The following is a 24,335-nucleotide window of genomic DNA, read 5'->3' as shown; positions in this document are numbered from 1 at the left end:
GGGCCTTCTTTTCCTCCACTGTCTGAATATGCCCCACCACCAAATCCGAATGCTGACCATCTAGTAGCAGCTAATCCGTTTGATGACAATTATAATACCATTTCCTATAAGCCTCTACCTTCATCAAATCCATATCTTAGCCCTGGTTATCCTGGATTTGGAGGCTACGGCTCATTCAGAATGCCACCTCATGTACCTCCAAGAATGTCATCCCCATACTGTGGTCCTTACTCACTTAGGAACCAGCCACACCCATTTCCTCAAAATCCTTTAGGCATTGGTTTTAATCGACCTCATGCTTTTAACTTTGGGCCACATGATAATTCAGGTTTTGGAAATCCAGCATATAATAGTCCAATAAGTCAGAATGTTAATATGTCTAATCAACATTTTAGACAAAATCCTGCTGAAAACTTCAATCAGATTCCTCCACAGAATGCCAGCCAAGTATCCAATCCAGACTTGGCTTCTAATTTTGTCCCTGGAAATAATCCAAATTTTACCTCCCAATTAGAATCAAATCATTCATTTATCCCTCCACCAAACACTTTTGGTCAAACAAAAGCACCCCCACAAAAACAAGACTTTAGTCAAGGAGCAACTAAAAGCACTAATCAGAATTCTTCTGCCCATCCCCCTCATCTCAATATGGATGAAACTGTAAACCAGGGCAATATTGACTTGAAAAATGTTAGTCGAAACAATACAGTAAATCAAGAAAGCAACCGCTCCAACAGCACTGATAATGCAAACAACAGTCATGCAAATGGAACTCAGAATAAGCCCCGTCAACCTAGAGTTACAGCTGATGGGTGTAACTCTGAAAAGAGCAACAAAACCACTCTCCACCCTAGTCGACATGGCCATTCATCATCAGACCCAGTATATCCTTGTGGCATTTGTACAAATGAAGTGAATGATGATCAGGATGCCATCTTATGTGAGGCTTCATGCCAGAAGTGGTTCCACCGGATCTGTACAGGGATGACTGAAACTGCTTATGGCCTCCTGACTGCAGAAGCTTCAGCAGTATGGGGCTGTGATACTTGCATGGCTGACAAAGACGTACAGTTAATGCGCACGAGAGAAACTTTTGGACCACCTGCAGTGGGCTCTGATGGATAATCAGTTTTTTAGAGTAGTTTTTTTTCCCATCGCTATTACATAGGATCTTAACATTTCACATTACAGAAAAAAAAATAAAGCCAATTATTTATCCTTTAGTTTTTAAAATATTTAGCTTCATTACTATTGTAAATTTTATACAGAAATAAAGGCCTCTTTAATCTTCAAAACAATCTGCTAAAATTTAGATTGGTTACGTATAGGTTGTAACTATTAAAAAAACAACAACAACCCAGAATTAGTGAATCCAAATGTATTTTTTAATGGAATAAATTATACCAAAGTGCTGAACTTTGAATACACCATATAAAACAGAATTTAGTATCCCCTTTTGTTAGGGTCCATTTAGCTTGTTTTAAGAATATTTTGTGTTTAAATAAACAATACCAGATTTTTTCAGCTATCTCAATTTTATTTACTTTCACATTTGAAAATATTCCTTATCAGTGCATTATCTATGTATGTTGCAGTTAGGAAGATGTTGTACACATATAGTAGGAACTTAATTCTGGTCTGTTTTTTCTGTTTGACTTTAGTTAAAGTTAAGTACTGAAAATCCTCAAAAGCTGTGGTAAATAACATACATATTTTTAGGAAGTTTAAAAATAGATGAACCCCCAATCTAGGTAGATAGCATTTTGTGAAAATTAGCACTTAATAATGCCAGTTAAACCATAGTCAGTCCTTTTTTCTTTTCCTGCCACTTGGTTGGTAGTCAGTAGTGTGTAAAATTCCTAATTTGTCTACATTGTATTTTTGTTGGAAATATGTAATTGCTGTAAACTTTTAAGTAATCAACTTAGCCAATTACTTTTTTTTTTTTTTTTGGCTTTTGTGTGAAGATTTTAAAAAATGATTCATTGCATGTGGTATTTCTACTCTTAGAATGAGATCGTGATTTCTTCTGTTTGTGTATATTATACAAAGCTAGATAGATCCTGTGAATAGAGCATTTCAATGTTTGTTCTCCGGAGTCCACTTAACATTCTACACGATAATATTTGAGGTGTATTCTGTGCTTAAATTGATTCTGCATTTCCTTTAGCTTTCTACTTAGAATTACACTGCTCTTTATGATGTGCAGCTAGCTATTTCTATGAAAACAAAATAAATTTACCTCTCCCCAATAAATTTAAAGATATTTGGTTTGTAGCATTCTTTTCTCATGCTCCATTTTCATATAGAAGTTATGTACTTATAATCAAGAGGGTTTTCATTCAAATATTTAGGCTTGCAACAACATTAGTAAATATTATCTTGTAAATATTGAAATGGAAACCACATGTACTTGATTCTGACAATGTATTTACCATATCTGAATTGTATATTAATAGTCGAATTTTTTGTATGTTTAGAGCAGTAGTACTTTTAGTATGTTCCTATACTTAACTGTTCTTTGAAAGATAAGCTATTGCCAAATACCAATAGATTGGCTCAGTTTGACCAAAAAGGGATTGAATATATATATATCTTATCTGGACAGTGGTAGACTGTCCTGGAAGTATTAGAATTTGTAATGAAAAGATTTGCACAAAGGCATGCCATATAAATTCTCCAGCATCAGAGATATTTGTCTGATGCAGTACTCTTTGCATTCTTGGAAGGTTTCTTTTGTAACAAGAAAAAATTTTTGAGCAAAAAAATCTTAAAATGTTTTCTATCCAGGCTTGGAAGCCCTGTCCTTGTTCCATTTGGCTAAAAATGTCAAGAGACCTTTTAAAAAGGCTGTGTTAATAGTGGAAATTTTCACAATGGCAATTCCTCTACCAAAACTTATCACGAGGTTTTGTCTTGATATAACATTGGAGTTTCTACCATGTTGGTTATAAAGATGTTGCAGATTCACTAGAATAGAATTAGCTTAGTTTGTACAGAAAAATAAATTGTGCTTATCAGTTAAGAGTGCTTAGAATTAGATCTGTTCTGATTTTTACTTTAAATTGTGTGGTATTTTAAAAAGCATTTCTAAAGAGTTATTGTCAAAATTAGAATAATTGTGTAAATAAAACTGGACATTTTCTTGGCTAGTGATTGTTCTGCATAGATGACAAAATAGGATACAAAGAAATCTAGTGTTTTTTTTAAAAGCTTCCAACACTGCCCAATAGAACGACCTCCTTCACAGTGTGCTTTAACCTTGACTATTGATTTTAATCCCAGGTAAAAAAAGTATCAAGAATCTTCATCTAATAATCTTTTGAACTTGTTTGTTTTGCACCCGTTAAAACAGCTGATGTGTATTATGTCCTTTACTTTGTTAACTATTTTATAATTAATGTTGAAATAATATATAAACAATGATTATTTTTGGAGGCAGCTGAAGAGGCTTTAGATTTCTTTTGCTAATGTAAAAAGGCATGAAAAAAACCTATACAATTTTAGATTTTTTTTAAATTTAAAGGATACAGGCAAGTCCCTTTACAAATGTGGTATATTTTTTAAAAATTAGTAAATTTGGAACTCAAAACACATTTTGCCATAGAAATAATATCTATAAGAAGTGGTTAGGTTTCTAGGCTAGCCCATAAAAGCCTAATTAATTCATATTGTAGCTGAATTACAGTGTAACCTGACCTGTGGGTCTTTGAGGAAGGGCTCAATGGCCCATAGAAGAGGGAGGATATGGAAAAAGGAAAACAGGGTCCTTCCTACCCCTTTCCTGGTACAGGGTCAGCCTCAGGCAGTGTTTTTAAGTAAATAAAATTTTGTCTTCTGTTGCCTTAATATTTTTGTTTCTGCATTTCCCTCTTACATATTGCCTCTTTTCTGCAGATCCCTAGATTTCCTCATGCTGTCCCAGCTACTCCCTGATAGGATCATATCTCAGCCCTACCTTCCTCAAAGCTCTCTATTACCAATCTCCCATCTAATCTAAACATCCATTCCTTTAGTATAGCTGTTTCATCTAGCTTTTGGGAGAAAAACAAGCTGGTTGTTGATTCTATGGCTTTTTTAGGATGCTGACATCTTGGCCATATACAGACATGCCTGTTAAGCTCTTCAACCAGCCTTAGCACTGACCTTTCCCTCCCTTTTACCTCTTCCTTTACTCCCAACACTTTAGGTGTAGAAAGTGTTAATCAATAGCTATGGCTCATTTAATCTATTCTACATGCCAATGGCTAAAAGCTATCAAATCCCCCTAAAAGTATAGAATGCTTTTTAACCCAAATGAATTTCTAATTGGTGAGTCTCAAGGAATATTACAAAATGAAATGAAAAAATATGCAGCATGAGGAATGTTGGTGAGGTATTTTGGAATAGATAGCCTGGGATCAGTTTTCCTAACTATTCTTCCTTTTAAAAATTTCTTTTTCTATTCTTCTAAACCCATAGTTGCTGTTTTAATTTCCAAGTTTTTTCACAGCTTTGAAAAACCCCACCCAATACCATCTGGTCATCTGGATGACATACTTTTGCCTGTTTAATTATCCAGTGATAGGTAAATGGTACCTTCTATTGGATGTGGGGTGGACTTTAGGGACAGGGGATCCTGTCTCAAAAGATAGAGGGAAAGATATTGAATAAGCTATTTTGATGTAAAGGTCACTCATAAGAGAGGCTTCAAAAGTTGAGGACTCTAATTTTGAAGTTTCTACAAAAATAGTATGTCTTTTTTATTTTTCTCATTCTTGTTAGTAACGCTATCTCTAGTTATATTTAAAGGACTTCATCTTCACTTACCAGTACTTTTCATGTTATATAGATGACGTTGCCTGCTAGTCAAAATGTTATCTTTTATAAAAGAAAGTCCTGCTTCTTATCATGATGTATGTGACTTAAATGACTGTTTCATATTAAAACTATTCCTTCCTTATGTACTGTTTACATATGCCTCTTTTTGGGATATTAGTTCAGTACTTTTATACAAATCTGAGTGTGTTCCACATTGGTGACATGTATTTTTGAAACTAATTTTTTTTTTTGAGTTTTGTTCTGATTATAAATTAGAGCATGTCTGAATTAACACATGCATTAGTGCTGTGGTCTGTGGCAAAATTACTGTAATTCAAATTGGAAAAAAAAAGTTTCCAGACTTTGTCCAACATTTATTCTTATGACAAAATTACTATGTAATACTAATTGTTTCATATGATGGTGTGTTTTAAGCTACTCTATGAAGTATGTGAAACATCACTGTTTAAGGATTGGTGGCTGGCCTGGTGTCCTTGAACTGGGAGAGAAGGATAATTTTAATGTTAGCAATTCATGATATTCATAGTAGAATAAATACTTCTTGGAAATGTGGTCATCTCTTACAGGCATAATTTAAGAAGAAATGATTAGCTGGAAAATCCCAATGTATAGGAGGATTATTTAATGTGGTTAGTAATGTTGATATGCTATTTAATTATAAAGTTCAAATTGACACCTCAGGCTTTTAAACTTATACTGTGTGATCATCAATGGTTAAAATTTATTTTTGACATAGTCGTAGTCATCTAATTATTTCACAAGACTTTTTGTAGGCTAGAATAAATTGTATATATTTTTAAATGAAAATATTAAATAGTATTCCTTCAAAACACCAAATTGTATACTTATAGTAATGCCTTTCTGATAACAGATTTCCACCATTATTTCCTTTTCCTTCCCCTTTCCCACTCCAGATAATAATGACCAATGTTTTTCTTTTTTTTTTTTAATCATTAGGATAATGTAAAACATCATTAACCTGAACAAAACTAGTTCTGAATTTGTGATTAAGATAAGTACTGAATTGGACTTTTGTATTCCATATAAAGAAAGATATTTAGGAGAAAAACTCACATGTACAAGATTATCAGATAATTTAAGAAAATTGTAAGCACCTTAAAAGCAAATATTTGTTTACATATAAATAAAATGCTAATCACAAAGCATTATCATTTGATTGCAGTCCCTCTACTAGCCATTTGATTTAATTCAAATAAGTACATGTATCTTTTGAACAGAATAGAAATTTTACTACTTTTTAAAAAAATTCCAATTTTGATACTTTTTATTTATTCAAGTTCTGACTTAATGAAGTATTACTGTATTAATAATATGTGTTCATTTTTATACAATTTAGATGCTGGTTTGAATCAGATACTACATAGCTGACTTGTTCTTTTTAGTCATCTGATCATGTATTTATGATCAAATTGATTGAAGAGATAATGGTTTTAGTTCTCGATATATTAAAAAAAAGATCAGTCTATTAGCAGTTTTTGGACTGATTATGTTGATTATGACTTTAAACTTGAATGTGCAGTGTTCTTTATGAATCTGCTTTTGTATAAGAATTATATTTAGGAAAAAATTCAGCACTTTGCTTTTGCCTGGTATTTCAGCATATTGTTTTTTTGAAACTGATTTCTCATTTTTGATTCAGTTGTGTAAGTTTAAAGAAGTGTTTATTATTAAATGATTCATGAATTGCTAACTCAAGTAACTTTGAGGAAAAATTAAATGAGAAAAGACAATGATATGACTTGCTCATATCATTTGCTCAGAATGGTTTAGGCTTTTTTATTTGGATAGTATATGGATTACTATCTTCAGGGAAATAAAATTGGCTCAATGATTAAATAGTAAGTGTTCATATTCAATTATTTAAATGCTTCTATTAAACTAAATATTCTCAATTTCTTTATAATGACAAGCCAATTCTATTTTCTTTATGAGAAAATTTAAGTTTAAAATGATTCCTACAAAGTATAGTTAATTTGTAAATCATCTTATTCCTTTCTCTTCTCCCCCTACACACCATTCTTAAATGTAAGAACTTCTGAAGGAATATAATTTATTGTCTTCCACCATTTTTTTTTTAATTCACATTACTGTGGCCTTTCAGGTTAGTGGCAAATAGAAAAGTAGTAAGAAAAGTTACAGTTACTGCCATCCAGACAGTTCATAATATGAGTTATTGTTGGCCTTTCATTTCAAAGATTATGCCAAATGTCATGTGTGCATAGTAAAAGGAGTGTTTGTTTATCAGAATACATCTACTATTAGTAGAAACTATGTATGGCAGGCTTTCTTGAATAATATGTATTGTAAGTTTTCCTATATTGTTATTTTGCAGTAAATTCTTTCAAATAAAGCTAATTTTTAAAGAGAAAATGCCTATTTATTTAAGTACCAGGGCTTGTCTTATAGCAAGGGACAAGCATCTTTGTCCATATATTGGTACAGGTAAGCATTATGTAGCATTGTGGCCCCAGAATTCATTAGCATTACTGTTAATGAAACCAACACTTTGTATAAGGCATTTCCTTTTCTAGTTCTATAAAACTGAAGAACTGGATTTTAGGTCTTATAAATGAGCCTTGGAGTTCCTTTAAATTTAATTTGTATCTTCTATATTAAATAGGACTTTAGGAAACAGTGCATAAGGGTTTCTCCACAACCACAAAAAGCTTGAGAACCTCTTTGACAGAAATAATAATGTAGTTCTTTTAAGAATAAACTTACTACCTTGCTCATAGAAATGTTGTAAGGACAATATTTTAAATACCTTGAAGTGCCATATAAAAGAAGTTTCTGAATTTTCAAAAATTGGGTTTACCAAAATGTCACTCATCATAGGGTATAGAATGTTTTTAAGGAGTATTTTGTTGAATGTATAGGGAAATTTACATGAAAAAGGAATTTTGCAGCCAAATCTGGACAGTTCTAAAAGATACAAAGGGAATATCAGGGTATAGATACAAATGTGAATATAGGATTAAAGGAATTAAAGGTGCAAGTATGTAAACATGAGTAGAAATGAGCTTTTAAAAAGGTTTTCTGAGTATCTTTTAAAAAATATTACTTCTCCCCCCCCTTCCCTAATTTTCTCCTTCCCCTATTACCCACCCATAACAAATAGTGAGCAAAACAAATCACACTGGACATATTTGAAAATATATGCCTCATGCTGGACTTAAAGCAAAACATCATAAGTCTTTCTATATTACCTTTCTTTATGTTTTTGTAGTCACCATATAGATTGATTTCTAGTTCTGCTTATTTCACTCTGCATCAATTCATACTAATCTTCCACATATCTCTGAATTCTTCATCTGAGAAGGGCTATGAAACAGGTTACATTTTACTTATTTTATCTTATCTTAATATAGATGAGAGGGAATATCTAAGGCAGTGGTTCCAATTCAAGGGATTCCCTCCAATGATTCATGGTGTTCAAGCTAAAAAATTTAAGGATATCTTAAGCAGTAAAATTATTGTCCAATTAGGCTACAAATGTTTTTCCTTTGTGTCAACAAGTACATGCAAATGTGCATGTTTAAAGCATTTCAAGTTTGTTTCTGTAGTTGTTTGTAGCTTTTAGAGATAAAAAGTTATAATTTTTGTAAACACGTAATTAAATCTAAAAGAACACTATGAATATTATATTAAATTACCTTGGGCATCATAACACAATTTTTGTTCTTGTTGAAAGAGGTTTGAGAATAAAAATGCTGGGAATCAATGATCTAGGTCAAACACCTAAGAAAAAAGTTAGTCCACAAATATCTGAGTGTCCATTATGTCTAGATTGTGTTATGAGAAGGAAAAAATACAGTTTTTGATTTATGAACAATTTACTTAGAAATAAGCCAAAAAACAGTCATATCAGAGACTATATGCGTCATGTAGGTAATTTAAAGTCAAAATAACAAGCATTTATTAAAGAGATTAGTATGAACTTGGCAGTGTATTTATTAGTGCTGGAGATATGAGAAAAAAAAAAAAAAAGATAGTCCCTAACCTCAAGATGCTTTTTAAATTTTTCTTTTTTTACTATGGGAAGACAACTGGCAGTGGAGGGTGGGGTTCATAGTACAGGCATAGTGTCAGAATCCTCAATTCATTATACCCTGAGAAATCCTTGCCCTTGAAGTGACTTGTCAAGTATTTGTGCAAAATTAACAAGTGTCCAAGAAAACTGGCACCCAACCAATATACCACCTCATGCAGCCAAGGCAAACTGGTATTTCAGATTGGAATTTACAATATATTTTATTATACAAAAAGTTTTAACATAAACTGATCTATCACTGAAACAGTACTTTTAGCACCATAGTCCACTTGTATTATGGTTTGTGTACTACTTTAGGAACTTATCCTAGGCCATTAAAATATAAATATATATATAAAACATTGTTTTAATGAAAAACATATCTTTCATATTCCAAACAGCAGACTTACAAATAAACCTTTTGAAAAGCATTCAATTCAAAAGGAAACTAGGATCTGTGTTAACATAACATAGTCTGCCTTCAAAGATTGAAGAAGTTACAATCATTTGTGGAAATAAAATTTATATATTTAAACAATTAAAATAATGTAAGGCAACAACTGAATACTAATAAAAGTTCACTGAAGAGAGAGTTCAATGTGGGGAAAGACTGGATTAAGAACTGATAAGATTTGGGTTAAATTTGGTTGAAATTCAATGTAACAAGCTTGTGTTAAAAAGTATCTACTGTGTGCAATTTATGGTGTTAACTCTGGGGAAGCTGACACAGTTTAGTTAAGACCTGGTCCTTGCTTTATAGGAATTTACAGGGATTTAAATGCATTCAGGCAGGGAGAAAAAGAAGAAAATGGAAAAGGTGTCAGTAAATATAAAGTACAAAATAAAATTAAAGAATTGGTACTATTGAATAAGTGACAACTAATACTTAGTAAGAAAATCAAAGAGGAGTTGAAAACTTTCACCAAGTTGTGTTAACATCAGAAGAGAGAAAAATTGGATGAAAGAAATGTTACAAAATTGGTAAGTCTTAGGTTGGGAGTCAGGGAGGTGGAAGAATGTGATTCATACTGGATAGTAACAAGGAAGTTAGGAAGTTGAGGAGGTTTGGAGAAAGAAAATGAGTCCAGTTTTGGACAAGTTGAGTTTAAGATGGCTATGTGATGTCTAGTTTGAAATGGATGTCCAGTTTGAAAATATGAGATGGAAGGTTAGTAAAATGATTAGGTCTGGATAAATATCATAGAGATGGTAATTAAATCCATGGGAGTTGTTGAGATCAGGTAGTGAAATAGTGTAGAAGGAGAACAGAAGAGGACCCAGAACAAAGCCCTGTGAGATACCTACTGTTAGCAGATATGACTTGATGAAGATGCTATAGCAAAGTATACTGAGAAGTAGCAGTCAGATAGATAGGTGAACCAAGAAAGGATAGTGTCATTAAAAACTAGAAAGAAGAGAGCAATTTCTACATAATTTATATATTTATTTTATATACATACATACACACACACACACACACACACACACACACACACACACGGCAATCTTTTTATTTGTCTCTGACCGACTTTCTGTCTTATTCCAGGTTTTCTAAACTTTCTGTTCAGGCTCCTTATTCAGATGTGTTCTGTTCAGGGCAGAATATAGTCGATTATTATTTTTTCAATCCCAAATACTATTTCTTTCAATACAGCCCAATATTATATTAGCTATATTAGCTGCTATGATACTCACTGAGTGCTTTGTCAACTCACACTGAGCTTGCTGTCAATCAAAACCTAGGTTATTTGTTCAGATGAAATGTTGTCTAGGCATATCACCTCCATATTGCCCTTGTGAACCTGATAACTTAAACACAAATGAAAATATTTACTTTTATTCCCTTTTAAATTTCATTTTATTGGGTTCAATCCTGTGTTCCAACTTATTAAGATCTTTTTACAAAATGACTTTCATTCTGTGTATTGCCTATGCCTCTTATCTTTGTGAGATCTGCAAATGTGATAAATACACTTTTGTATACTTTTATCCAAGTCATTATAAACATGTTAAATATCTCAGAAAAAAATACAGTTCACTGGGACATTCCATTAAAAGATCTACAAGTCAAAATTACTCTTAACTCTGCTTTGTGAGTCGGGTCATTCAATCATTGTTGATATAAGAATAGCAAGCACTACTGTGTCAAATATCTTGCAAAAATGTAGCTAAAAAATATCTATGGTATTACCTTGATCTAATAGTCTAGGAACTCTTTCAAAAAAAAGAAAATAAAGTCAGGATGATAAGACTATTTTAGATAAAACCCTAAATTCATTATTATCTTTAACTTTATGTATCAAGGCTCTAGGACTTACTTTTTCAATCCACATGCATACTGGCAAATTGCTCTTAGAGCATAGTTGGTTACATCATGCTCTCAGAGTTCTAGGAATATCCTAAGGGGCTGTGTGTCTCTTCTAATACTATTACTCCAGTGAATTTTACCTCATACCTATTGCCAATAATTAGTATCCCAGTATCATTTAACCAATTAACACCAATTAGTCATTAATACAAGGGAATATTTACTAAGAAGTTATAGCAAGAACAAAAATACAAATATGTCTCCATATGTTCTCTCCTATATTACTACCACAGTCCCTGAGATATTTACTAGCTGTGTGACCCTGGGCAAAATAGTAATTACTTAACCTGTGTCTGCCTGTTACCCATTTTATAAAATGGGGGTGGGAGAGTTCTAATTCCCAGAGTTGTTTTGAGGATAAAATAATCTATGTAAAAATACTTTGCAAACTTTGAAACATTATGTCAAAGTTAACTATTATTGGTATCCATTATCTCAGTCATTCCTCACTTCATCTTGTGCAACTATGTATCCAAGTAGCTCTAATTTACCTTGGACCTCCAATAGAAGGCTATTAATTATCAAAGTCAATTGAGCAAGCTGCCCTATGAAGAAGGCAATATGGATGTCAATAGAAGCACCGACTTTGAAAGTAAGATTTAGAAAGATGCAGAAAGAAAAGGAAGATTGACAGCCTGAACATGATCAGGTCACATTTGAAATCAGGTCTTTGGGGGACCGGTTTAGAGAGCTTATCCACTGCTCATCTATTGAAGCATGTTAATATAGTAAGCATAAGCTTTTTCACTCACACATTCCCCAGGCCTGGAACTTTAGAAAAACTTCTGGACTCCTCAAAATCACACAACAATATAGTACAGCTAAAAGGGACCTTAACTGTCCAAACTTTTTCATTTTACACGTGAGGAAACTGAGTGCCGGTGATTTTATTATTAATGATTCTCAAAAATGCTGGTTAAGGCATCTTTTCGGGCTCCTCATAGCAGGATTTCCGTGTCTGGAGTCTATATTGACGGCCACAATGAGCCTGCGGATTCGCAGGGGCTAGCTTTTGTTTGCATAGCAGGTGTAGTACTTTCCCCCTCCTCGTTCCCCACCTACCACGTGTAATGACCGGCCCTCAAAGAGAGCCGAGGCCTGGCGCGGAGTAGCGCAGTCTCTGCGTGAAAGTTGCCCCAGACGTAGACGTTATTCCACTACGAGGTTCGACCTCGTCCTCACCTATCAAAGCCTTGCAACAGATTATGCGCTTCCGTTCCCATTATGCGGCTGCGCGGTGCCTCAAAAAAAAAAAAAAAAAAACACCCCTTCTCCTCCTCCCCTCCAAAAAAAAAAAAAAAAAAAAAACAAAAAAACAACCCCCAAAACCTTTTGGTCTCCGATCTCAGTCCTTCACGCACTAACTAAACCGCACGCGACCTGCGCCAGAGAGTAGAAACGCGTGGTCTAAGCCTCCGCCTGGGGAGGAGGGACTGGGAGGGGCTCAGAATAGTGGGGCGTCGGCCTCGCAGGTCCAGTCTTCTCCCTTCCCGGAGAAGGCCTTACCTAGCCCAACTTGCCCCGGAAGAGCTTTGGGAAGGGTCAGGCTTCCTTAGCAACTGAGAGGAGCGCGGCTAGTAACGCATTGCTGGTGTCCTTCCTTTGAGGGCCTTTGTGGAAGATGCCACCCCTGCAAATAAAAGACTACAGCTGGCAGCAGACCGAGTCCGCGGTATACCTCTCTTTGCCCCTCCGAGGCGTCCGGCCTGGGAACGCCGACATCTTCTGCACGGAAAATTACCTCAAGGTGGGCTCCTTGCAAAGAGCCCGCGGGGCGCCCTGTTCTACTTTATCTTTCCCCACCTTGCCCTCCCTTTTCTGTTACTTGGTGATTTGTTACCTGTTACAAGACGGAAGCAGATGGGCAATGTTGGTCATAATATGCTATATGGGAATAAAATTCCCTATAGCTCTGAATTAAAAAAAAAATTAACATTTAGATGAATTTAAATCCAGATATAGCCACCCAGTATCAGATAATCAAATAGCATCAGATTCACGATGATGGGAGCTTCAGAGAAAAGCTGGTGTAAGCAAAACAAGCTCAAAGATCATAAGATCTAGACTTGGAAGGATCTCAAAAGCCATCTAGTTCATGGCCCTAATTTAGATGAGGAAACAAATGAGACTCGGAGAAGTGAATGGCTCGCCCAAGATCTCACACGGATAGTGTATTGAAGAACTAGATTCAAATCTTGCTCCTTGACACTTGATCCAGGACTCCTGCTAAGCTGAGGCAGCTGGTAATACAGTGCATGGAGAGCTAGATTTGGGGTCAAGATGATTTTATTCAAATATGGCCTCAGACACTAGCTGTGTGACTTGGATTAAAACATTTAATTCTGTCTGCCACAGTTATTCTCCCAAAAAGGGATGATAATAGTATCCACCTCACAGGGTTGTTGTGAGAATCAAATGAAATAATATTTATAAAAAGTATTTATCAGACACTATATAAATGTTTGGTCCTTCCCTCTCCTGTACCATTAGTTTTGTTCTTAATCTTCTACAACCTGCAATAATTTTATCACAATCATTATTTTCTTCCTAGTATTTATTTCTTTTAATAGCTTGTTTTAAGACATACATTTACATTAATTTATCTCTTTTTTCCCCTTTTGGATAGGTCAACTATCCTCCATTTTTATTTGAAGCATTTCTCTATGCTCCCATAGATGATATTAACAGCAAAGCCAAAATTGGGAATGATGCCATTGTTTTCACATTGTTTAAAAAAGAAATTGGAATGTGGGAGGCCCTTTCTTTGGCAAGTGGTAAGTCATTGATTAAAAAATGGACACTCATTTACCGTTTTCCACCTTATTTCCTTTTTTCCTCTTGGAAATAACCATAGTGCTTCCAGAGGAGGAAAGAATATAATCTTAGTCTTATGTCTTTAAAAAAAGACAGTATTTCACTAGATGCCAACTTCCCTGATTTCCTTCAAGTCTCTATTAAATCCTATTCTCAAGAAAGAAGCCTTTCCCAGGCTTTAACATTAGTGCTTTCCTTCTGAGACTACACCAATTTATCACATATATAGTTACAAAATATGTACAAAATTTTTTTACATATATAATATAGAACTTATTTGTACATAGTCATTAGTTTGTTGTTTTCCCTATTAGGTTGTGAGTGCTTTAAGATCAGTTCTGTTTTTTACCTTTCTTTGCATTGGAAGAAGAGAGAAGATTTTTAAACATAGTACTTATGGAGATGAAAATATGATATCATAATGAAAGATGAAGAGTTTAATAGGTTAAAAAAAATTTTTTTGGATAAATGGAGAAAGTAACCACTGTACTCAAAACTGTCCTATCCAGAAATAGTCAGGATTGGGAAGTTATTTGTAATCAGAACAGCAGTAGTGTTTTGAATGAATAAATGTATATGACATTGAATATGGAAAGTGTTTAAAAGTCTTCCTGGTTCAACACAATCCAAAGAAAAACCTAGTTTTCCTTGGCATCAACTTTAGGTTCTTAATGATGCTACAAGATCCTTTGTTTGGTACCTATATTCCTAGATTGTGTACATAGGACTCCTCTCAAAGCTCTGTCATCTACACAGATTGACCTAAACATGACACTTCTTTTCCCATCTCAGTTTTGCCTAGAAAGCCTCTACCTCTCAAAACTCTTGACTTCCTTCAAGGCTTAGCTGAAGTGCTACTTTCTTTAGCAGTTTTTCCTAAATCTCCCAGTTATTAGGATTCTTCCCACTCCCATCATTGTACATTTATTTTGGTTTAGTTTTTGGTTTTTTTTGTAAATTTTGAAAATTTTAAATTTAAATACACAATGAGGAAAAAAATTGCCATTTATACAACAAACCATAAAAGAGGATTCTATAAATTTCCATTCCAAGAAAACCTGTATAATAAATACTATACCACATTTTCAAACTGCCCAGTTTTTCTTTGCTTCCTTGTTCGTTTTCTTTTGTTTTCTACTGTGTACTTTTTACTTTATTTTTTCCCTCTTCCTTCCCCTCAAGGAGGCCGGAATTAAGCATGAATATACAAATACAAATATCTAGATCTCTATAAACATACACATATGTACATATATACACTCATATGTGTAAGATTGTACTATTTTTATTTCTTCCTATCATCTGTTTCTCTGAAGGTGGATAGCATCTTACTTCATAAGTCAAAGTTTTCCCATGTTTTTCTAAATTAACAACTCATCATTTTCTGCTCCACAGCAATATTCCAAATCCAGTCATGCCCTCAGAGACTGTCTATGAAAGTTTTCTCCCAGTTTTCTGCATTCCTTCTATTCTTATTTAGGTTTTATTTTGTATATATCTTATGTTTTATTATCTGATGAGTATTTCCACTTCCTCCCTACCCCCTGACTGCAGTAGAAACAGCTCCTTGAGGGAAAAGATGGTTTCACTTCAATATTTCTTTTCCCAACATTTAACTGATAACTTGTGTACAAAATATTTATTAAGCACTTACTATGGACATTATAGTACTTAATAAAAACTGATTGATTTGACTTGCTTCTCTCAGATGATCAGTGAGAGAAGATTTTCTCTCTATGGTGATGCAAAGTATTCCAACTATTGTCCTATAAAGTGATTTAACCTTCAGAGTTTCTTCTAGTATGATGATTCTGTCCAAATACAGAGTCCAAATAACTCTGTACACAGACTTTTAGTATTTAGAAGCAAGCTCTGGATTCAAGTAAAAATAACATCTTGGGTTATAGTGTAAATAAGCTAAGTACTTTGTGAGATGTCAGGTAATCCAGTATTGTGCAAAAATGCTTAGTATCTCTACAAAGGATAGCAAAAACAAATCAAAAAACTTCATCCTAACTTTGTAAAAAAATTTAATTTATCTATGTATCATATTTATATAGTATCATATTTAATTTTGGTTACTGTATCCCAACAAATAATATGAAAGCTAGAAAGGATATGATTTGTTCATTCAAATATCAAGGTAATGATGAATTTAAGAGAAAACAAAAGGAATCTTTAATCTGGAAAGATGAAGACCAAGAGAGAATAAGACTAAATTTTATAGAAACATAAAGATTATAGTTTGGATGAACACTCAAGTTATGAAAACCTTAGAATATAATCTCTCAGCTTAAAAAACAAAGCAATGGTTTGTGTTGTTGTTGAGTCATAGAACTTCAGAGAGTAGTGAGTGAATTTACAGAGATTGTTTTCACAGAAAGTAATGTAACCAAAAAAAAAAAAAATGGGTTCAATAAGCATTTAGATAAATAAATTTCTCATTTAGAGAATCTAGTCCCAATCCCCTTCTCTACACCAAGTTTCCATTAAGGTAAGTGAGTTTATCTCTGATATTTTACATTGACATCATGGAAACCAACAACCTTTTTCACAAAATCTCACTATCTGACTATTAACAAAACACAAATGCAGTTGAAATATTTTGCCCTCTACCAGTAGAAGATAGTGCCTTCTCTGAAACTTTCAGTGTTGGATTCCTAGGGCATTAAGAGATTAAAAGACTTACATCACTATATAACATAACCAGTATGTCTCAGAGTAAGGATTGTCAAGATGCTGGATTTTTATCTGCATGATCTGGTGTGGTTTTTCCATATGTCTTTGATTTTAAGAAGTTATTCTTAAAAATGCTTTCCTTTAAAATATTGTTATCTGCAGACCTACTTCAAATTTATTTAGAAGGTGATAGTTACCTCTCAAATCAGAAGAATAATTTCCCTGTCTTCTCCATGCTCTAAGTTCTCATGATTAAGGAAAAATAGGGTTATTTCTTATTCTAGATGTCAAAAAAAAAAAAAAAAAAAGGTATAATTTTGGAAGAGCCTACATAGTCTTCCTGGCACACAACTTGAATTTTCTAAGATATTTGTATCATTGACTAAGATCTCTTTTGCAAAAAGATTCTCTTGAGAATGATTTCCAAATACATCTATTTACTTATAATGGAACTTGTCCTGAATTAAGAGAGAGGTCTCTTGGTCTTTGTGACTAAATGAGCTTTAGACAATCGGTTCTAATTTCTTTTTTTTTTTTTTTCCCAAACAATTTCTAAAGAGGCCAACATTTTATTTAACAACAACAACAACAAAAAAGACAAAATAACCCTTGAACCTCTTTTTTTTTTTTTAATATCTTTTTATTGATAGAACGCATGCCAGGGTAATTTTTTACAGCATTATCCCTTGCATTCATTTCTGTTCCGATTTTTCCCCTCCCTCCCTCCACCCCTTCCCCCAGATGGCAAGCAGTCCTTTACATGTTGAATAGGTTACAGTATATCCTGGATACAATATATGTGTGCAGTCAGTTCTAATTTCTAAAGTTTTGAGGCAACTACTTTGTTTTTATTTGGGGATAACTTGTAATTTTGACTTTACATAAAGGATCTCTTTGCTCCAATATATCTCTGTTATCAATCTATGTTATCTGTTATCAATATATCTCTGTTATCAATCAATGAAATATTGTCCTACTAACTTCAGATTAATAAGCAACTTCTTTTAAAACAAAAATATCCATGCTAGGTAGATGGAGGGAAGGGAGTGGTTAAGCATATTAAATTACTAATTTATTAGCAATAATTTCTCAGCTCCCTTTGATCTCTATGTCAGCAGCTGGAGTCATAATATCTGTTGTTTAATGCAGTGAGTAGAGGGAATTGTTACCAAGGGAGTAGTATTTGCTAAAATGAGAGCAAGACTAAGGATAGTATGAGTAAAAGTAGAAGAGAACTATTCCTATAATAGCTGCAGAAGAAATAAAACAATAAATTCAGCAGCTGCTGAGAGGGCAAAACTGGGATGTGCATATACAGAGGGAGCAGCCATTTTCTTCCACTACTAGGAAGGGACCAGCACAGTAGGTAGAAATGTAAAACTCCTGGGGATAGTTGTTTGCTAGTTTCCTAGCAATAATTAAGACCAGGGATATTAAAATCATTTTCATGGAAGGGGCTGGTGCAGGTGATTGGTGAGATTATTTTTGAGAAAGCCAAAAATTTCTCAGCAGTGGATTTACAGTTTAGGAGATTGGGAAAGGGTCCAGGATTCAGCCAAAAAATTCCTATAATAGCATTGATCTTAATGTTCTATCTTTACTTATTCTTGTATGTGAGTTGATATAAATTCTTAGAAGTTATAGCCTGTGTTGTTAGAGTTCAAGGGATTGTTATTTACTATCTGTGTTTGGAAAAGTGCTGGAGTGTAATTTGATTTATCTTGTCTGTCTATAAGATCAAACCAGGGTATCTTAGACCATAAGAAGAAACCTCAATGCAGATTTGGCCCTGAGCATGGTTAGGGCATGTTCAAGATATATTAGGCTGAGGTTATATAAGGGTCAACATAAGGTTCTGTACTGAACCACAGTGATAATCCGTGATAACCTAATAATTAGAAATAGGTTACTAAAAGAATGGGATAGCTAAGTGGCATAGAGGATAGAGTGCTGTGCCTAGAGTCAGAAAGACTCATCTTCATCACAATGGCTGGTTTGCTTATCTACAAGAGTTTTAGCTGCAGGAACAATTTCCCATCCTAGAGCAGAGTGTCTAGCACCTATCTTGACTTCCAAGGACACACAGGGAGTCTGATTTGGGATACAAACAACAAATTTTGTCAGCTTAGATGAGGTAGGAGGTAGGGGAAAGGTTCATCCTTGACACATTCAGGGCTCTTGTGATGACCGCGTATTTAAAATCATCCCGAGTCAGGAATTCAGGTTAAGGGAAAAATCTTCAATCTTTATTGAAGTGAAGAGATGAAGAAGGATTGTGATAGCAATATGGGCAGCTGTAACAGGAAGCCAGCTAGCAGAAGGGAATTGGAGGTGAAGGGTGGTCGCGATAGCAATGCCAGCAGCTGTGACAAGACGCCAGCCAGCAGTCTCTGTTTCTGCTTCCTTCTCTATTCCCCTGCCTCCACCCACCAACATCGTCATTTCCTATACAACACATCAGGACTTGCACAGAGTGGGTAGGGGCCATTCTTTCTCCAAGCATATATATTAATAGAGTATGGTCCAATTACTCACATGCTTGGGACCTCAGTGCATCAACTCAAGCCTCAGCCCATTACAGGCTCTGAGTCCTATGTTTCTGAAAAATATGGAAACTCAGAAAGACAAGTTCAGAGGTCCCCTTAATAGTCTTTAATATGCCTTTGGGAAAATATCTATTTTTTTCTTGAATTACAGCCTAAAGAGTATGTAGAAACTATGTTCATATAGTTTAGCACCTCCTATAACATATTCTAGTTTATACATATTAGCAAATTAGGTAATATTTGTAAAACCTTATATAAATATTAGTGATGTTGTTATCATTATTACTGTTGTTCTGCCCTTAGAGAGTTGATTGGGGTACTGAGAAGTTGTGATTTGTCTATGTCACACAGTCTATGTCAGAAACGGGATTTCACCCCAGGTCTTCCTGACTCCACGGCTGACCCTTTATCCATGATGCCAGGCTACTATTTTTCTAAGGAAATAGGAGGACTCCTTGTATTTAGTCTTAGTCAAGTAGCTTTTATGAAGTGCTTCCAAGGATGCCAGGACTGTACCTGGAACTGGGGATACAAAGAATGGCAGAAGACAGTTCTTCCTCTCAGGGAGCTCATAGTTTCATGAAGGAAGATAATATTCAAACAACTGTGTACAAACAATTAGATAAATTGAAAATAATATCAAGAAGACAGAATTATTAAGAAAAGGCATCTTATAGAAAAGGCCAGGGAAAGAGGTGAAACAGTCTTAGTTCTCACTATTTGAATGCATCAAATTATCATCATATCCTGCCTTCTTTTCCATACTAGTTTTCCATATTAATCTATCTTCTGTGTATAAATCTCGATTTTGTCACATCAAAAACTGGAACCAAGAAGAATGGCATATTTAAAGCATTACTGAGAATGTGAATTGGCACTTCACTGATTGTCACTAACACCTGATGTCAGGTGTTATCAAGGGTGAACCTGGAGTCATCAGAGTCAGAGCTTGGTATAACCAAACATTTTTGGAGAGTTAACTCTCTAAGTCAATAGCTGGTGTTTTTCCCTTGGCAGAGCAAGAAGTACTTTGACAAAGTAAAGGAGTATTGGCATGTGATTTTCTCTAAAACACTTTGTACTATAATATGATAATTGTTTTCCCAAATTTATTTTTGTTATTTACATAGCCAATGAGGCTTTTTGAAGAAATATTCCAAAAAAGATTTTCAGAATATCGCCTAATAGATAAGACCAATGGAATAAAATTATAGTTATATTATCTGATATTTGCTTCCAAAAATTGTCCATTTGGTCTTTAAGAAAAGGTTAGAAAGTTCTTTGTTGGTCATATAGGTCCCAGATTATTATTCACTTATCTGATGCTTTATCACCTACTTTGGACCATTTCTGTTAGTTTCAAATATACATTACTATTTTAAGAAGGGGGTTCAACATAATTTTTCTTATTTTTTCCTAGCATCAATACTGATTCTAGACTTCTTTAGAATACTCTGTCATGTTCCCTTCTTCTCCTTTATTCCTTTTCAGTTTCCTTTTATGTGTTGTCTTCTCCCATTTGATTATAAGCTCCTTAATAGCAGGACCTGTCTTTGTTTTTATTTGTATTTGTATTCTTAGCACTTAGTATGGTGCTTGACACATAAGAGGGGCTTAATAAATGTTTATTATTTATATAAATATATGTGTTAATATATTTACATGTAAAATATTTATAAATATACAACATATAAGTAAAATACATTTATTATTTAATACATTTTTTTCAAAATAAAAATAATATTCACAGTGGTCCTATTTTAAATAAAATTTCTAAACTTTCAGTTGACAAAGAAATGATGCAAAGAATAAGAGAAAAATCTGTTTTACAAGCACAAGCAAAAGCAAAAGAACTGACTGAAGCAAAAGCTGTTACAAAAAGAGAAGATGAAAGATATGCTTTGAAAATAATGATGGAGGTAAGTTAAAGATGAACCAAAGAGTCCCTAAATGAGAAGCAACTCCATTAATTTCTTTCTTTCTTTTTTTTTTTTTTTTTTTGTTTTGTTATGTTTTTTTGCTGAGGCAACTGAGGTTAAGTGACTTGCCCAGGTAGGAGTTGTTAAGTATTTGAGGCCAGATTTGAACTAAGGTCCTCCTGACTTCAGGGCTGGTGTTAATATTCACTCCACTAACTAGCTGCCCCAACTGCATTAATTTCAACAAATATTTATTAGTCACTTCTTAAATGCAAGGCACTGGGGATTCAAATATAAAAATGAAGCCTTTCCTCCCATTAATGAATTTATGCTCTAGTAACTAACACATATGTGCAATATACAAATAAGTAAATACAGCATGATTTCAGCAGGGAAATAACACTAAAAATGAGACAAAGAATCTGGAAACGCTTCACAGAAGTATGATAGAATTTTATCTTAAAGAAATAGATTCTGAGGGATGAAAATGAAGATTATAGAGGATGACATATGTGAATGCATTGAAGCAAGAGATCGACTTGAATCAAAGAACAATAATCAATTTACTTTGCCTTGCATATAAGAGGAATAATGAAATAAATCTAGAAAAATAGATTTGAGGCAGATAACAGCATCTTCAATACTGTCCTAAGGAGTTTGTATTTTATACTTTAAACAGTAGGGAATTACTAAAGTTTTTGGACATGAGCAACCTGGTCTGACCTGTGCTTTAGGAATACTATTTTGATAGCTTTGTAGAAGATGGATTTGAGAATGGGGAGATAACTGTAAGCAGAAAAGCCACTTGATATGTTATAAAAATAATCTAGAGAGGAGGTGACATGTATTTGAAATATGTGAGTGAGAGAAGGGAATGGATATAAAAGATGTATAAGTATGATTGACAAGATATAGGATATAATGAAGAGATAAAAGTTAAGAATAACTAGAATTAAGAACCTCAGTGACTGAGAGGAAGGTAATGTCCTCCACAGACATGGGAATACTTGGAAGAAGAGCAGATCTAATGAGCAAGATAATGTTCTATTTTGAATATTGCCACCTCATATCAAGAACACTGCAAAAACTAGGGTCTTTCAACCAAGGAAAGGGAATTGCAATTCAATGTCAGGATGCAGGAACACCCAAGAGGAGCAGAATAGGGCAGGGTGTTACATCTATATATAATCTGCAGACAAGGAGTCTCATGGAAGGCAAAGATTGGATATGTAAGTTATTTTGCATTATAACTGTAAGTCCATAGATAAAAAGGGTATGAGGCTCTGGTTTCAGTTGACCTCAGGCAACTCAGGCAAGGTCAACTGCATTCAACATCCTCCCTTCTTGGTCAAGATTAATTCAGTCATTGACCAAAGGAGGCACAGAAATGACTGACTCATTGATGGAAACTCTTGGGGTGAGTCCCCTTAGCCAGAAATGCCTTACAAAGAACAATGACTAATGGTGAAGAAATGGAAGGGAAAGGTAACCCACTCTCGTGTCCATTTCACCAATCCATCATATTTTAGGACTCAGGCAACTCATGCTACTGTCTGATTCCTGAGAACATCTACTGCAATTGTCTGGTCTTCTGGAAGTCTCTCCTCCTAGGCATTCTGGAATATGTGACACAATGAATAATAGCAAAATGTACATCTTAATATCTCAGTGTGATAAATCTACAAAAATTTTTGAAAGGAATAGATCACTCTTCAGGTTTTTTTGCATGTGTCTGTGCATGTGCGTCCGTGTCTGTATGTGTATTCACACACATCAGTATCTTAGGTGCTTGATTTTAAATTATTGCAAAGCACTTAGTGAAGAACTTATTGATCCATGCTGTCAGAACAATAAGCTTGAAGCATTACTACACTGATTGGAATATCTTGATGGCCTTTAAATCACTTGGCATTCATTTATAGAGCAGTGATGAAAGTTAATCTCATTAGTCATCTTCATTTAATTAAATATACGATAAATTTTTAGTAGCATCTTTTCATTACATTTTCATTAGAAATTAATTTTAATAGTAATCATCAGAGATTTCTTGAACAGATATGATACTGTGTGGGTCAGAAGCCATTTAATAAAAAAAGACTCTAGAAGCAAAGCAAAGTTTATTATAGTTCTCCTGAGAATCGGGTGTCCCACCCATTGAGCAGACAATGGAAGGGAGGAAGCACCACAGGGGGCAGGGTAAACACTTTTAATCCCTAATGCAAATACCCTCTCCCACCACTGACCCTCATCCTTATTAGCTGAGGATCTTACATTCTAAACTACCCAAGAAATTGAACTTGACCAATAAGTACATAGTTGCCCATATTTGACTGAAATAGGGAGGATAACAAGAAGGGGACTTAAGTATGCCCTTACAGGGATAACTGGGAGACTTTAAGTATGCCCTTGACTTAATGCTTAAAGTCCTTCAGCCCTACTCAAACTTTGAAATAGATGAAGCCTTACTCGATTTTCACAACTGTCTTGAAAGATCTCACCTTATCTCAATACTACCTAGGCAACTTATACATATTTCAGTATTGGAGTAGACTTAGAGATACTTAATTACCTTTCAGAGAGGAAGAAAAAAATAAAGATAGATGGTACCTTACTGAGGTCAGATGTGTATGAAAATGAAATTTGCATCAAAATATAATAACATTATAGTTAAGAAAACATTTAAAAAGTAGATAGACAAAATCTACAAATCAAATCAGATTACCAAAGTTTAAAATCTGGTGTTGAATCAAAATATTAATGGAAGGAAACAGAAAAAATAGTATTAAAATACTTTGAAACAAAAACACCAGATAGTAATAAATTCTAGTCAAATATCCTATTGTTAAATGAAACAATTTTCCTATATATACTTTTCTGCCATTCCAAGAACAGAATTCAAGATACTTAATTTATAATACTTTTTTTGTGCCTATTACTTTAAAATTTTGTTTTTTAACAAAGATATTATGCTTTTCTAAAGTGATTGCTCAAATATTTATCAATGAAAAATGTTAATTGAATACATAGAGTCATGGTAATATTTGAATTCCAGGAGCATGAAAACTGAAATGTCTTTTTCACTGGTCAATAGGAGAATTCTTTCCCCTTTAGGAGGATGATATGCTGCTAAATATCTA

General features: G+C 34.0%; 1 protein-coding gene across 2 annotated transcripts in view; it reads left to right on the top strand.

Annotated features, from left to right (window-relative positions):
* Positions 1 to 24,335, top strand: part of LOC127551178 (pygopus homolog 1) — a 119,991-nt gene that overhangs the window by 25,290 nt on the left and 70,366 nt on the right. Inside the window, exons 2-4 of one of the 2 annotated variants that reach the window (XM_051980697.1) lie at positions 12,848 to 12,987; positions 13,867 to 14,014; positions 21,065 to 21,198. In XM_051980697.1, the coding sequence (XP_051836657.1) occupies positions 12,848 to 12,987; positions 13,867 to 14,014; positions 21,065 to 21,198 (422 nt within the window). Of the gene's footprint in view, positions 7,213 to 12,847; positions 12,988 to 13,866; positions 14,015 to 21,064; positions 21,199 to 24,335 lie in introns of those variants that run through there. The other variant, XM_051980699.1, reaches the window with a different exon arrangement.

This window comes from Antechinus flavipes, chromosome 2, assembly GCF_016432865.1.
Source record: "Antechinus flavipes isolate AdamAnt ecotype Samford, QLD, Australia chromosome 2, AdamAnt_v2, whole genome shotgun sequence".
Lineage (NCBI taxonomy): Eukaryota > Metazoa > Chordata > Mammalia > Dasyuromorphia > Dasyuridae > Antechinus > Antechinus flavipes.
The sequence above is the reverse complement of the archived record's forward strand: the minus strand, read 5'-3'. Positions and strand labels throughout refer to the sequence as shown.